This window comes from Tupaia chinensis, unplaced genomic scaffold (genome assembly GCF_000334495.1).
Source record: "Tupaia chinensis unplaced genomic scaffold, TupChi_1.0 Scaffold144171_2, whole genome shotgun sequence".
Taxonomy (NCBI): Eukaryota; Metazoa; Chordata; class Mammalia; order Scandentia; family Tupaiidae; genus Tupaia; species Tupaia belangeri.
The window spans coordinates 1,573,179-1,585,011 of NW_006204028.1; the positions used below are offsets into that span (position 1 = coordinate 1,573,179).

At 53.8% G+C, this 11,833-nt stretch overlaps 1 protein-coding gene across 1 annotated transcript in view; it reads right to left on the reverse strand.

Moving 5' to 3' along the window:
* SAMD14 (sterile alpha motif domain containing 14) overlaps nucleotides 1-11,833 on the reverse strand; it is an 18,130-nt gene that overhangs the window by 3,287 nt on the left and 3,010 nt on the right. Inside the window, exons 2-9 of the mRNA XM_027767344.1 lie at nucleotides 10,499-10,553; nucleotides 3,694-3,860; nucleotides 2,209-2,497; nucleotides 1,591-1,678; nucleotides 1,424-1,498; nucleotides 1,174-1,333; nucleotides 184-303; nucleotides 29-93 (exon numbers count right to left, since the gene is read on the reverse strand). Coding sequence (XP_027623145.1) covers nucleotides 29-93; nucleotides 184-303; nucleotides 1,174-1,333; nucleotides 1,424-1,498; nucleotides 1,591-1,678; nucleotides 2,209-2,497; nucleotides 3,694-3,860; nucleotides 10,499-10,541 — 1,007 coding nt within the window. The 5' untranslated portion in view covers nucleotides 10,542-10,553. The remainder of the gene's footprint in view (nucleotides 1-28; nucleotides 94-183; nucleotides 304-1,173; nucleotides 1,334-1,423; nucleotides 1,499-1,590; nucleotides 1,679-2,208; nucleotides 2,498-3,693; nucleotides 3,861-10,498; nucleotides 10,554-11,833) is intronic.

The following is an 11,833-nucleotide window of genomic DNA, read 5'->3' on the forward strand; positions in this document are numbered from 1 at the left end:
GGGGGCGTCTGTTCCGGGGTTGGGGCTGTGTAGCCACTGGCCCACCTGCTGACTGGTCCAGTGGTGGACAGTGGGGAGGGGTTCATCCAGGAACTGAGGCAGAGACCAAGGCGAGTGAGGGGCTTGGCCTCGGCCTGTACTGGCGGGTCAGAGGTCAGGGCTCCGGGGGGCCAGCCTGCTCACCTCATCCGAGGACTGGGACAGCGTGTGGTAGGGGTAGGAACACTTGGTCTCCTGCCGGGGACCACTCGGGATCTTGGGGCTGCTGCTGGGGGGCGTGGAGTCGTCACTCAAGGTGGATTCCTGCATGGGAAGGGGTGCGTGCCACTGAGGGGAGAGCTCACCCCTGAGCCCAAGGGAGGCCTCCTGCAGCCTCCCCCCCTTGTAGAGCTGTGGTCCTGGACTGCACCAGGAGTTGCTCGGTATCCCTGAGCCAGGAGCTGGGCAGGCACACAGGATACGGGGACCTGGGGCCTTAGGGAGGGTTGGTAGTTGTCTGGAAGTTGCGGGGCTAGAACAAATCCAGAAAGTTGACAGGCATGGAGGTCTCAGGCTAGGCATGGCTTCCTACAGGCAGCCTACCAGGATTCCCCCAAGCTGGGGCAGGTGTCTCTGCTATGTGCCTCCCACTGGCCTCTAGCAGTGGCTTGTAAATGCCTGAGTCAGGGCCCTTGTCCTCACTGGACCACGAGCTGAGGGACTGGGCTGTGTCATGTGCACCATGGTACCCCCCAGGCCAGCACGAGGAAGGGAGAAAGGCCAGACAGAGGGAGGGCATCCAGGGAGGGAGGAAAGGAAGCCTCAGGTCAGAAGACACTCTGTCCCCTGAATCCTCAGCTTTCTGAGCTTCTCCTCTGCCCCAGCTGCACATAAGGAACAAAGCCAAGGACCAGCATTGGACAGTTTGTGGGCAAGATAGACACGGAGCCAGACAGTGGTACAGCGGTAACATGCAGCACTGCGAGGCTGATTCACTCCGGAAGGTTCCAGGCCTACATCCAGAGGCCTGAGTACACTGGGCACATGTGAGCCCATGCCCCAGGGCTGGCCGAAGCTGGGATGGACTGCAGCATCAAGGCCCCATCAGGGCGTCTGCTCTCCCCTTCTCACTTGCTCAGAGAAAATACATAAATTAAAAATCAATCAATCAATCAAAAGAGGTCCTGGGCTTACCTGGGAAGCCGACTTCTTAGGGCTGAAGCCTTCATGCTTAGGGGAGCAGGCAGGGGAGGTGGTGCTCCCCGAGGACGCTGAACCCTTGCCACTGTCTGTGAACCAGGAAAAGGGCAGGAACGGGGAGGCTCCTGACCTGCCAGAGCCCTCCACAGACTCCCTGTGGAAAGAGCGTCCAGCATGGGTGTGGGCATGGAGTGCAGGGCCGGGGTCCCTGGGGGCTGGGGCTGGGGCTGTGGCCACCTCCTACCTGCTGCCCATGGACAGGCGGTTGCTGCCCTTCTCCTTGCGGCTCTTGCTAGTGGATGCTCTGCGCAGGGTGACCCTGTGGGGAGTGCAGGGAGGAGTGGGACGGGGCTGTCCACTGTGCAACCCCAGCAAGTCCACGCCCTGCACTGTGGCCCCTCCTCCACTCACCCCAGGTCCAGGAACTTGCGGCGAGTCTTCTTATCCAGGCCAATGGTGGGGCTGGCGGGCTCAGGAGGGCTGGCATCCCGGCTGTCATCTTTCAGGATGAAGACAAGGAAGCATCTAGTGTGGTGACTTGCCTGCCTCCTTCAACTGCCAGCATGGGGTGGTAGAAATTCTCCCGACTTAAGAGGCAAATTGGCTCTGGTGCCCGAGGCTAGCTGTGTGACCTAGGACAAGGAACTTGACCTCTCTGAGCTTCCTTTCTTTCAAATATGGGGATAACACCTACCTATTTTGTGAGACCTAATGGAGTGTTTAGGAAAGTCTTTCATAAACTGCAGAATATTCTGGAAAGGTACTGACCACTACTATTTACTGTTCATTTTATCCTGGCAACTTCTAACTAGCCTTCCAGTCTAGGCTTAAAGGTCGCATCCTCAGAGAAGTCTTCCAGGATGCTCCCAGCTAGGCCACTCTGATGCATGCTCTCCTGCCACCGTGCACATACCCAAATAGCACCTGTCCCACCAACTCCAGCCCAGACTTGGCTCCTGCTGGAACCAGGAAGGGCCGGTGCCGTCCAGGTGCGCACCAGCAGGGGGCGCAGCGCGCGCCGCCGCTCACCTTCGCTGTGCGGCTCCGGGCGCGGGTGGCGGCGCACGAAGCTGGGAGAGCTGTCAGAGGAGGGCGCGGAGCGTGGCGGCGAGCAGGAGGCGGCGGCCAGGCCCTCGTGAGAGGCGGCGTTGTGCAGGGGTCGATAGCGTGTGAGCGGCGAGGGTGGCGGTTCGTCCTCATCCAGGCTGCGCCGCAAGCCCGGAGGCTCCAGGCAGAAAGAGCCCCCGGCAGGTGACCCCGGGCCCGAGTGCAAAGGCGAGCGCAGCCGGTGGAGGGGGCTCCCGCAGCCGTCAGTCACCTGGGAGAGGGACAGCTGTTTACAAGGAACCATTCACCTCCCTTCCCAGAGGGGCTGGGAGACTGTAAACTACGCAGGAACCTCTGAGGTGGGGACCCCAGACTCCCGCGTCCTTCTGGGACCTGGAGGGAGGGCTCCCTGTGCCCTTGACTAAGGGGTGGCTGGACAGAGAGGTGGGAAATGGGAGCTTTGAGTCACTTAGGCTGGGGCTGGATTCTGCCTCCTGCACTTCCTAACTTTGTGACTCTTACGGAGCCTCTCAGGGCCTCCGTTTCCTCATCTGTAAGATGGGAATAACAATACTCTTTTTTAGAGAGAGAGTTTTGCTATAGGATGCGTGCCCTCGCTGGAGAGACAGAGAGACATCACCCCGATGGCCACGCTGCAGTCTCCTCTCCAATTCTCCTCTTGGGATTTTGGGCATGTTCGCCCACGTACCCAGTGTGACTTGAACTGTGGTTGACTACATGGGAGTCCACCAATTTAACCATTATACCATCTGCTGGTCCCAGTAATACCTTCTTCTTCTTTTTTTTTTTTTTTTGAGAGGTCTTTGCTATAGGGCGTGTGCACTCGCCAGACAGAAAGAGACAGAGACAGAAAGCGAGAAATCACCCCCAGGGGAGATGGTCACGTCACAATCCCTTCTCCATTCTCCTCTCGGGATCTTGAGCACACACACACACACACACACACACACACACACACGTGCCCAGTGTGCGTTTTAAGCCACTGGGTCTGGGACTCGAACCACGGTCGACTACATGGGAGTCCAGCGACATAGCCATTACGCTAACTGCGTAATGGTCCCAGCCAGTGATACCTTCTTAAAAAGGATGAAATGAGGGGCTGTCAGGTGGTGTGGTGGTTGGGGTGCTAGGCACCCACATGGTCGACCATGGTTTGAATCCTGAACCTGGTGGCTTGCTTTCTCACTTTCCCTCTCTCTCTGTCTTTCTCTCTGGTCAAATTAAAAACAATAATGACAATTAAAAATAAATAAAATAAATAATTCTTTAAAAAAATACCTTAAAATAAAAAAGGTGAAATGAGCCTGCAGCGGCCTGCAGCCAGCTTTGTTGCATTACTATGTCAGGTGTCTGGGGTACGCTTTCTTTGGAAGAACAAGTTGGAGGGATTATTCAGGGGCAAGGAAGGTAGCGAGGGATATGTGTGCCTGTGGGGGTTGCCCCAACCTTGCCTCCGGGTCCATCGGAGCCTTCACCGTCCTCCGCAGAGCTGGCACTATCTCGCAGCCTGGAGCGGGAGGGCCGATGTCTCCGGCCCTTGGCCAACAGCTGGGCCCGGGCCTTGTGTAAACTGCTGTCCAGTCTGGCGGTCTCTGGCACAGCCAAGTCCAGGTCTGTGAACAGGTGAAGGGGACAGAGACCAGACACATGAGATAGCAATCCCAGAGGCCCACCTGGAGTGGCCCCCCGGCACACACCCCAGACATTCAACCAGCATTTCAGAGCACTCAGAACACAGATGAGATGAGAATCAGGGTCTTTCACAACTGGGGGCGTCAAGGGGCAGGGGTGCCAGCCAGACCGTCAGCACATGAATACAGCCAACAGGCCAAACCCCTGAAGTCATCCTTGATGTGTCTGCCTCCCACCCTGCAAACCAATTCATCCACAATTCCTGTTAGCGCTGTGTGCAGAATACATCTAGCCATTCTGAAATATTTATGGTGACACAATGTTTTGGACTGGGTTCAGCATAATCCAGGGCAAATGCAGTGTGAGTGGAAAGGGATCTAGGTAGGCATGAGTTGATCACTGTGGAGACTGGGTAAGGAGTACATGAGCATGTAACAAATGCCATCATGCTAGTCTCCCTACTTTTTATATTTCATTTCATTTAGTTTTATGTCACCAGAGGGTATGTGTGGTCATCAGAGAGAGAGAAAAGGCACCTCCCAAAGGGGCGTGGTCATGCTGCAATCCCACCTCCTCCATCTCTCCAGCCTGTTGGAATTTGGGGCAGACACACACACATGCCTGGAGGGTTTTTCTTTCTTTTTTTTAAAGAAGTATATATTTCATTTGATTTGTTATTAGTATTTAATTTGCCCAGAAAGAGAGAGAGAGAGAAGATAAGAAAGCAAGCTACCAGGTCCAGGACTCGAACTGCAGCTGGCCATGTGGGAGTCCAGTGCCTTAACCACCACACCACCAGCCAGCCCCACCTGGAGTGTCTGGAATTGAAACCGCATGCCATGTAGGGTCCGGCTCCCTCCATCACTCCACCCTGCCCGATTCTCCCCATTTCTGAATGAGTTTCCACAATCACTGAGTGTGACTGCATGCATGTGCGTACATGGAGGAAAGGAGAGAATGAAGAACACAGAAGCAAGGAAAGGAGGAGAGAAGAAGAGGGGAGAGGATGGAGGGCAGGGGAGTGGAGTGGAGAGAGAGCACATCTCACCGCCTCCCTTGTCTGGGTCAGCATCATCTCTGGCCTCAGTTATTACAAAAAGCCTCCAGCCCATCTTCCTTCCACCTCCCCTTCCCAGTACAGTCTATTTCCAACACGGCTGCCAGCGTGATCCTAATGACACACGTCAGCTTGTGTCACTCCTGTGCTCAGAGCCCTCTGGTCATTCCCTCTCCGAGTGAGAGCCCAAGTTCCTTCGGTTGCTTCCAGACAGCCTCTGTGCTTCCCTGCCTCTCTGAACTTCTCTCCCTCCACTCCAGCCAGCCTGGCCTCCTGGCTCTTCCTCACACGCCCAGCCTGTTCCTCAGGGCCTTCGCTCTTCCTCCTCCCTCGTCAAGGCTCCCGTCACAGATTTCTGCATGCTCCGCTCCCTACCGCCTTCAGGTCTTTGCTGGAATGCTTCCTCCCAATGAGGGCTTCCCTGAACACCCACTTGCTAAACCTGCCCCGCTCCAAAACCCTTCTGTCTTTTCCCGTGTCATGTATCGTTCTCTGGCACACTGCGCTGCGCTCCTTCAGTTCATTGTCTCTCTCCATCCAGTAGACTGTCGTGCGGCCCAGCCACAGTGGTGTAAGCAGTGGAGTGCCACTGTGCGGTATTGGGACCACATGGGAAACCCTAGATTTAGATCCCGGCTCAACCTGAACGTGCAGGGTTTGGGTGTGCCCAGCTCCTAACTGGCTAGAAGAAGTGGGGGAGAATTGCAGCTTGCAAGATGTTGGGGTATCTCTCCATCTCTTCCTCTCTTGTATGAAAAAAAAAGGAAGGAATTTTTTTTAAGAGAGATTTTTGCTATAGGGTGTGTGTGCTCTCTGGAGAGACAGAGAGACAGAAAGTGAGAAATCACCTCCCAGGAGAGATGGCCATGCCACAATCCCTTCTCCTCCATTTTTCTCTCAGGATCTTGGGCATGCATGTACATGCACCCGGCGTGAGTTTAAGCCACTGGGTCTGGGACTAGAACCGTGGTTGACTACATGGGAGTCCAGCGACATAGCCATTACGCTAACTGCTGGTCCCATCCATGTTTGTTTGTTTTTAAGAGAGATTTTGCTATAGGGTATGTGTGCTCACTGGAGGCAGAGACAGAAAGTGAGAAATGATCCCCCAAGGGGGATGGCCACACCGCAATCCCTTCTCCTCCGTTTGCTTCTTGGGATAATTTTGAAGCTGCCGGGTCCAAGACTCAAACCAGTCAGTCATGTGGGAGTCCAGTGCCTTATCCATTATATCAGGTGATATGGATGGACCTATATGCTTTTCTCTTTGTAGAAGTTTTTGCCTTAGGGTGCATGCTCTCGCCAGAGACAGAGGCAGAGACATTGAGAGGGAAAGTGAGAACTCACGCTCCTGGGAGTATAGCCACGCTTGCAATCCCTCTCCTGTACTGTCCTCTCAGGATTTTGGGTATATGCACACATGTGGGTTTTTTTTTAAATTATTTATTTAATTTTATTTATCAATATTATTACTATTTTTAAATTTGACCAGAGAGAGACAGAGAGAGAGAAGAATGGTGAGTGAGAAAGCAAGTCACCAGGTTTGGGATTCAAACCGCGGTCAGCTATGTGGGAGTCCACCACCTAACCACCATGCTACCTGCTGGCTCCCACATCCCGCATTTTAACCCTCTGCGCCCTGCATAGCACTCCTACCATCCAACATGAGGGATCTTCAAAAGCTTCATGGAAAATGTGTCTTATAAAAAAACAACAAAACAAAACAGTGCATTGGGGCTGGCAGGTGGCATGGTGGTTAAGGGTGCTGGATTCCCACATGGCTGATCACAATTCAAGTCCCAGACCTGGCGGTTTGCTTTCTCTTTCTCTCTCTCACACTCTGTCCCTCTCTGGTCAAATGAAAAATAAATAAATAAATAAATAAAAAAAAAAAAAATTTTTTTTTTTTTTTTTTTTGAGAGGTTTTTGCTATAGGGCACATGTACTCGTCAGAAAGAGAGAAAAAGAGAGACAGAAAGTGAGAAATCACCCCCCAGGGGGGATGGCCATGCCGCAATCCCTTCTCCATTCTCCTCTAGGGATCTTGGGCACGCACGCACATGCCCCTGGCATGAGTTTAAGCCACTGGGTCCAGGAACTCGAATCACGGTCGACTTCATGGGAGTCCAGCGACATTGCCATTATGACATCTGCTGGTCCCAATTCTTAAAAAATTAAAAAAAAAACTGTGCATGGATTTCAAGGTTTTTTTTCCCCCACCAAAATAAAATCATTAGAGTGTGTGTGTGCACATGTGAAAAGAGAGAGCAGAGCCCCCTCCCTGGAGCCTGGTCACACTAGGATGCCCTTCCCCTAGCCCCCCAGCCAAGGGATCTTGGGCACTCACACACGTGCCCACCATGTACCAGGCTGGCCCTGCTGGGGTTGCACACTGCTGCGGCCATGTGGCATCTGGCTTCTCGTCCCCACAGGTACCTGGCCTTCCATGAACTTGGTGACTGGCCTCTTCCAACCTGTGTGCTTTTGCTACCTGACCCCCTGCCTGCACTAGAAGTCAAGCTCCATGAAGTCAGTGACTGGCTAGTTCCTTGCTGTCTCCCCAGAGCCTAGAACAGAGCCTGGCACCCATTAGGAGCACTGTAAAGATTTGTAAATGGATGAAAAGCCAGGAGGGACTGGGGCCACTATAGATTAGGGAGCCAAGCTGAGGTTGGGGTGACAATGAAGAGTCACAGTTGTCGAAAGGAAAAGGAAGAGCTTTGTAAGGAGAGGACACAGGAGGCTCGGGCTGGAGTGTCTGCAGAGCAGCCCCTGGGTGTGCAGCCGGGGAGGGGACAAGAAAGGTCTGGTTGAAGGTGCAGGGTGGACACCGAGAAGCTGTTGCAGGCATCCAGGGGAAGCGGCAGGGGGACAGGGGGGGGGGGGGACTGCCATAGGACCGCAGGTTTGGCTCCACTCCTCTGGTCCCTTAGAATACCACCACCTCACTTGAGGTCCTCTAGCCCCTGGGGTTGAGCTCGGGGAGGGAGCTCTCTGCTCCCAGCCCTGACCCAGACTCTCCAGGGTGGGAAGCCCCTAAGGCTAGGGACTGACAGAACCTCAGAGTAATGACAGCGAACGACCCTTTCATGGCACGGGCACTGTCCTGAGAGCTTTACAATGACTAGCTCATTTGAACCCGCCCACACCTCTGCAGGAAGAGACTCCAGGGGCACTCAGAATGTGCCCAAGGACACAGAGCTGGGGGGGAGCCAGCCAGGTTAAAGACAGTCTGGGTAGTTTGTAAACACCAGGCAATGGGAGTGGCTTTTGAAGCCAACTCATTTTACAGATGGGGAAGCCGAGGCTCAGGAGGACGTCTGGCCTAGGGTGCAGAGAGTTAAGGGGAGTATCTAGGTCTCCGGACTCCCAAGCCAGTGCTCTGCATCTCCTGCCCTGCATCTCGGCTGGCGACCCACCAACCTGCACCAGGGAGCAGGCTGTCATTCTGGACTATGGGCCCCATGGGTACCATGGTCATCTCACCTTGGTGGGTCAGGGAAGCAAAGGGACACCAAAGTGGCTTGGGGGCTTGGAGGCTAGTAGGACTGTCCTCCCCTAGCGTCCCCTGCTTTACTAGGAACTTGGCCCTCTTCTCCCACCTCTCATCCCTTTTCTCTGCTGCCCACCTCCCTCCACCTCTCCCTCTTTCTCCCCAACCTGACCTGGGGCAGTGGGGAATCATGAATATTTAAGTGCCTTTTGCATCAGGAAGCAGGATGGAGGCCCAGCTGCTATCTCAGCAATAGGGAGGAAAACAGGAAAGGGCTGGGTGGGAGGAGAGGCAGAAAAGCCTGAGGAAGGAAGCATTCCTCTCTGGCCAAGGGTTAGACTGGCCCCCCTGGAGACAGACTCCTAGACTAGACTCCAAGGTGGTTCAAGGCAGGGGAGGGAGAGCAGGGAGCCCCAAGAGGACTGGGTGGGAAGCAGGTTCCTCAGAAGCCATAAGCATGATCAGGACAGGATTGGGGTGGAGAGAGGAAGGTGGAGGACATCAGGGAGAGGGGCTGGGAGCTCCTGGCTGTTCCTACACAGGACTGCCCGCCCCGGCTGCACAATCAAATGAGGGTCCCAAAGGCTGGCACAGGCTGACACCTGGTCTCCATGTCTGCCTCCCTGCAGCCCTCCACCTCCACTGGAACCCAGCTGAGAGTTAGCCTTTCTACCCCAGTGTATGCTGGGCGGCTGCTTTCTCCCATCCACACAGCAGAAGACTAGCGGGGGTCAAGATGATACAGGCTGTACGTGCGTGCACTCCAGTGTGTACCGAGGACACGGGTGTGCAGACCAGTGTGAGGGCAAGCCTGGGGGTCCCGAGGCTGTGTGTGCGTGTGTGTGTGCGCGTGCGTGTGCGAGATGCATTTGACTCCAGTGCACATCACTGCAAGGGAGGTCCGAGTCACTTACGTGACTTGGAGATGGTGCGTGTCGTACAGCAAGTACAAGACTCAGAGCAGCAAGCCAGGCAGTCTGGGGTTCTAGTCCTAGCTCCGTCACTAACTTGCCATGGTCTTTAAAGCCAGTCACCTCAGCACTCTGCACGCTACACCGCTGTCCATGATGTCTTTTTTAAACTTTTTGTTTTTGCTTATTTATTGTTTCCATGAACAAGAGGGAGAGAGAGAGAGAGGCACGACCCCTCTAACAGGGTCTTGATGCTGGCATCTACCCACCCCCAACCTCTGCCGGTCCTGGATCACAGACACAAGCCTGTCTGGTGTGTCAGGGAGGTCTCTGGGCCTGAACCCAGAACCTTCTCACATGAAGCATTGTGGAAGAGTGCCAGGTTTTGTCACTGCACCACTGCCCGCCCCCCAGGACTGACTTCCTAGCATTACTATGAAGATGTAATGATACAGTGCATATGAGGGACCAGTAGATGACATAGTGGTCACATTGCTGGACTCACACATGGCCAACCATAGTTCGAGTCCCGAACACAGTAGCTTGACACTCGTGTCAGGCACATGTACATGCATGCAAAATCCCAAAAGGAGAATGGAGGATAAGGGATTGTGGTGTGGCCATACCCCCTGGGGGGATTTCTTACTTTCTATCTCTGTATTTCCAGTGGGTGCATGTGCCCTACAACACATATATATATATATATGTGTGTGTGTGTGTGTGTGTGTTTGAGGTGGGGTGCTTAGCCTAGTACCTGACATTACATAAGCACTTCATAAATGGGACTCCTGTGGCTAGCAGGAGGTGCAGTGGTTAAGGCGCTGAACTCCCACATGACTGCTGTTCAAGTCCTGGACATGGCAGCTTGCTTTCTCACTCTCTCTCTCTCTCATGAGTGCACAAGCCTTAGAGCAAAATAAAATAAAATAGTAATAAATAAAATAAAATAATTCTTAAAAAAGAAAAGATCAATGGGAATCCTTATTGTGTCGTAACTGGCACATCCACCAAGACAGTGGTGACAGAGGCTGCGACACGCACACACACACTGACACCCTCAAGGGCCATCCCCTACCTCCATGCCAAATGGCCTTGGGAAGAAATGCTCTCTGGCACTTCCGTGTCCATGGGCTGCGGAAAGGGCTACACACAACTTACCAAAAACCTCATCCATGGGCTCTCGGAGCTTTGAAGAAGCCATGACTCAAGGGTGCTGGGAAGGACAAGGCGGGAGAGAGAGAAGAGACCTGGGTAAGTGGTTCAGGTTAGTGGAGGTGGGAGAGGCGTCCATGGCTACCTGTGCCCACAGAAGTCTTCCTCCCAAGCCCTGGAAAAGAACTTATCCAACTCCCACTCTGGATCATGGGCGTTGGGACTGGAGGAAGCGGCAAAAGGGTCAGGGTGGAAGCCAGGCCAGGGCACAGGCAGGCTGAGCCCCATGGCCCCAGGACAAGCTGGGCCATTTAACTTCCCCTTCTCTCCGACTTGGGCCTTTCCATCATTAGCACCCCTAAAAGCTCTCCATCATCATAAACTGTCCAACATCGAACCTGGGAGAAGTCCCGGAGGTGATTAAACCCAGCCCTCTTCACAAATAAACGGAGAGGAGAGCGACCAGCCTGAGCTCACGTAATGAGTTAATGGCAAAATTGGGGAACAGAACCTGGGTTCTTCTACCTGTCTACGCACCTACCTCCCTCCCTATCTACCCATCCACTTGCCCACCTTCCCATCCACTCATTCACCCACACATCACCCATCTATCCATTCAACCTCCATCCATCGACCATCCATCTCGCAGTCCTGCCTCCCGGCTCCACTCCCCCACTGGCGCCCTCCCTACCACCTTTCTGAACATGGCAGGTCAGGAAGCTGGCACCTTCAGCAGGGCCACCATTCTAGACAAGATCCCAGTTCCCACAGTTCTTAGGACTCCCAGATGCAGGAGGGGGTGAGGGGAAAAGTGGACAGTCAAGTCTCTCTCGTGCCTCCAGTGTGTTCTGGCAAGACCTTTGGATAGGACCGGTTGGGTTTTTGATGGGAAGCAAGGGAAGGCATGTAGGGAAGTAAGTTTCCTGGCAGAAGCAGGAGTCCCGCAGCCCCAGGGCGCCCAGAGGCCAGGGAACACTGGATAAAGGCAGAGCGAGGAAGCTCGGTGTCCGTGATGGTGTAAGCCAGGGGACAGGAATGGCAGATCTCCAATTGCTTCTCTTGTTTTAGATTTTTGCCTTAGAGCTCACTCCCTAGGAGGATGGCCATGTCCCAACCCTTCTTCTCCGTTCTCCTTTTGGGATTTTGGACATGCACACATATGCCCAGAGTTTTTGTTTTGTTTTGTTTTGTTTTGTTTTCCCAGTGTGTTTTTCAAGCCTCCACATTGGGACTTGAACTGTGGAGTGAGCCAAGTGGGATTCAGCAACTTAACTACCATGCCACCTGCTGGCCCTACTACTTTTTTTTTTTTTTTTTTTTTGGTTTTCTTTTTTATTTTTT